Source organism: Ochotona curzoniae, unplaced genomic scaffold (genome assembly GCF_017591425.1).
Source record: "Ochotona curzoniae isolate NIBS_2020 unplaced genomic scaffold, NIBS_Ocur_1.0 contig_1274, whole genome shotgun sequence".
NCBI lineage: Eukaryota > Metazoa > Chordata > Mammalia > Lagomorpha > Ochotonidae > Ochotona > Ochotona curzoniae.
In genome coordinates, this window is record NW_024465023.1 from 35585971 (window position 1) to 35588507 (window position 2537).

A 2537-nucleotide genomic window follows, 5' to 3' on the forward strand; every position below is an offset into this window, starting at 1 on the left:
GATATACAGAGAGGAGGAGAGACAGAGAGGAAGATCTGTCCGATGATTCACTCCCCAAGTGAACGCAACGGCCGATGCTATGCTATGCTGATCCGAAGCCAGGAACCAGGAACTTCTTCAGGGCATCCCACATGGGTGCATGGTTCCAAAGCTGGCCAAATGGGTCAAACTAGAGATCATTATGCTAAGGGAAATGAACCAATCCCCAAAGGTCTGATATCACATGTTTGCTCTAATATTAGATAATATCAAATTTAGGTATATTATATGTGAATCTTATTCCATGTCACTTCGTACTTACTGGTACATTCTGTAATGAGATTTTTGCAGTGTAATTCATTAATCAACCATCCATAAGAGGCTGATTGTTTATAATCACTTGAGATGATCAGTTTCACTTTTTATCACTGTTATTGGTACTTCCCATAAATAATAAAGATCTAATCCTCATTGTACCCTCAAAAAAAAAATGTACCTATATAGGACACCTGCTGTCTCCCTAATCCTGGAAATTGCTCCAACTGGAAGTGGGAGCAGAGCAAGGTTGTACAGACAACAGTGCAGCTTCAGCATGGTATCACAGGAGGTGGAGACTGGTAGGCCATGAGCTGAGGCTACGGAGATCATGGTAGAAATCTAACATAAGAGCCCAGACCTGGAACTCGCTGGAAGGAGTGGCACAAGTGACTGCAAACAAAGAGCTGTGTACCAACTGCAATAAGTAAAATCGAATAGTTATTATACATCCCCTTAAATAAAAAGCCATAGAACAAAATCAACAATAGGAATAATGTTTTTAAAAATGTACAACATTATGGAGTTAAACAACATGCTGTAGAATGATTAATGTGTCAGTGAAGAAATAAAACAGAAAATTAAAAAAAAACCCTTTTTGGAGAAAATGTTATTACTGTATGATCTATGAGTCGATGAAGAATTTAATAAGAGAAAAGAAACTATTTTTAATGAAAGTGAAAACAAAATGTCAAAACCTATGGACTATAGCAAAAACAGTATTGAAAGGGCTGTTGAGTTTATATTTTGCATGACAGTTGCCTTATATCAGAGAGAACATATGTTATTTGTCCTTTTGGGACTGACTTATTTCACTGAGCAAAATGGTTTGTAGTTTTCAAAAGCCCAGAAGCTAAAATGCTTGAAAGACCCACTCATCTTCTATTTTAGTTAGATTTCGGATAATTTAACTAAAATACCAGAGAAGAGCTTCTTTGAAAAAGGATAAATGTATTTTGGCTTACACTTTGGAGGTTCATACACCGAGATCAGATGGCTCTATAGTTTAATGTCTCAAATAGTTGGCAGTTGTTTGAGGAAACAGTCATATGGTGATTCAGGAAGCACAGAGAGACACTGGAAGCATACTCAGCTTATATAACTACTTCTGTCTAAGGAACTACCTGCTAAGAGCAAGACTGCAGTCACATAAATACCTCTCACCAGATCATCTTTCAGAGGCCCTGATTAGTTCAAGTCTCCACATTCAATCCATTAACTATTAATCTAAGACTCCGGGCTTAATATTTTCATGAGTTTGGGAGCCAGTTCCTGCTTGATCCATAATACTAAACAGGCAACCCCTCAACACACACTCCCATGATCATCATTCGTTGAAACAGGCCTACTTCCACCTGGTTTGAGATCTTTCTTTCTTACGAATATGTGAAAAACATAACACTGAATTCAAATTACAGGTCCATCACCAACATTTTTTTTTATTTAATTAGATGGGAGCCATGTGTTGCTCAATGGCTTCTTTGATGTAACCTGCCATCTCAAAAGCTTTGAGGTTGAGAGGCCCTCCTTCTGTTCCTTTTTGTCCCATTACCACAAGGTATACAGTTTCAATCTGAACCACTGTCACTGCCTGGCTTCCCCAACTCTGGCCTTTGGTGCGCAGGTCCATGCAATTGTTTCCCTCAGTATATAGATTGTCCCGGATCACTAAGCATTTGGTTCCCATGAGGGTAATCCCCTGGAGAAACAGCTTCTCTCTATCATCTTTTGCCAACAGGATCTGAATTTCTTCCTGGGTCAATTGATGCAACTTGCCGGCAGGATAGGAAGCTAATAGCCAGGGTGGGGCGTTTGTGATGATTGCTGCATCACTGCACACTCCAGTTTGCAGAAAGAGGGTGATACAGTCCTGCCAGACTTCTTGGCTGATATCTTTTATGCACTGCATGATTCATGTAAACTGTCTCTAGGAGACAGAGTGATGGTCCACAAAGGAAGTTTATCTATAGTTGACCCAAAATGTCCAACAAGCTGAGATTGAAATAAGCTAAAAAGTCTATTTCGTATGTTGTCTCCTTAGCACCGAAGGGAAAATTGTCTTGATGACTTGTGTAAAATTATGCCACAGCTATCCTCTGCTGTGATTATGCTGACTCTCAAACAGAAGTGACATCACAAAGGCTCTGTGACCTCAAACTGACATCATAATCTATACCATCAAAGACCTCTAACAGTAGCTTTCTGAGGCTATACCTATAGCTAGTGAGATGATGGGAAAACTA

The 2537-nt window shown here is 39.5% G+C and overlaps 1 protein-coding gene across 1 annotated transcript; it reads right to left on the bottom strand.

Moving 5' to 3' along the window:
* Nucleotides 1-1741: 1741 nt before the first annotated feature.
* LOC121171776 (profilin-2-like) lies at nucleotides 1742-2203 on the bottom strand. The gene has a single exon (XM_041003508.1). It carries the CDS (start codon nucleotides 2201-2203, stop codon nucleotides 1742-1744), a length of 462 nt encoding a protein of 153 aa, XP_040859442.1.
* Nucleotides 2204-2537: the final 334 nt, after the last annotated feature.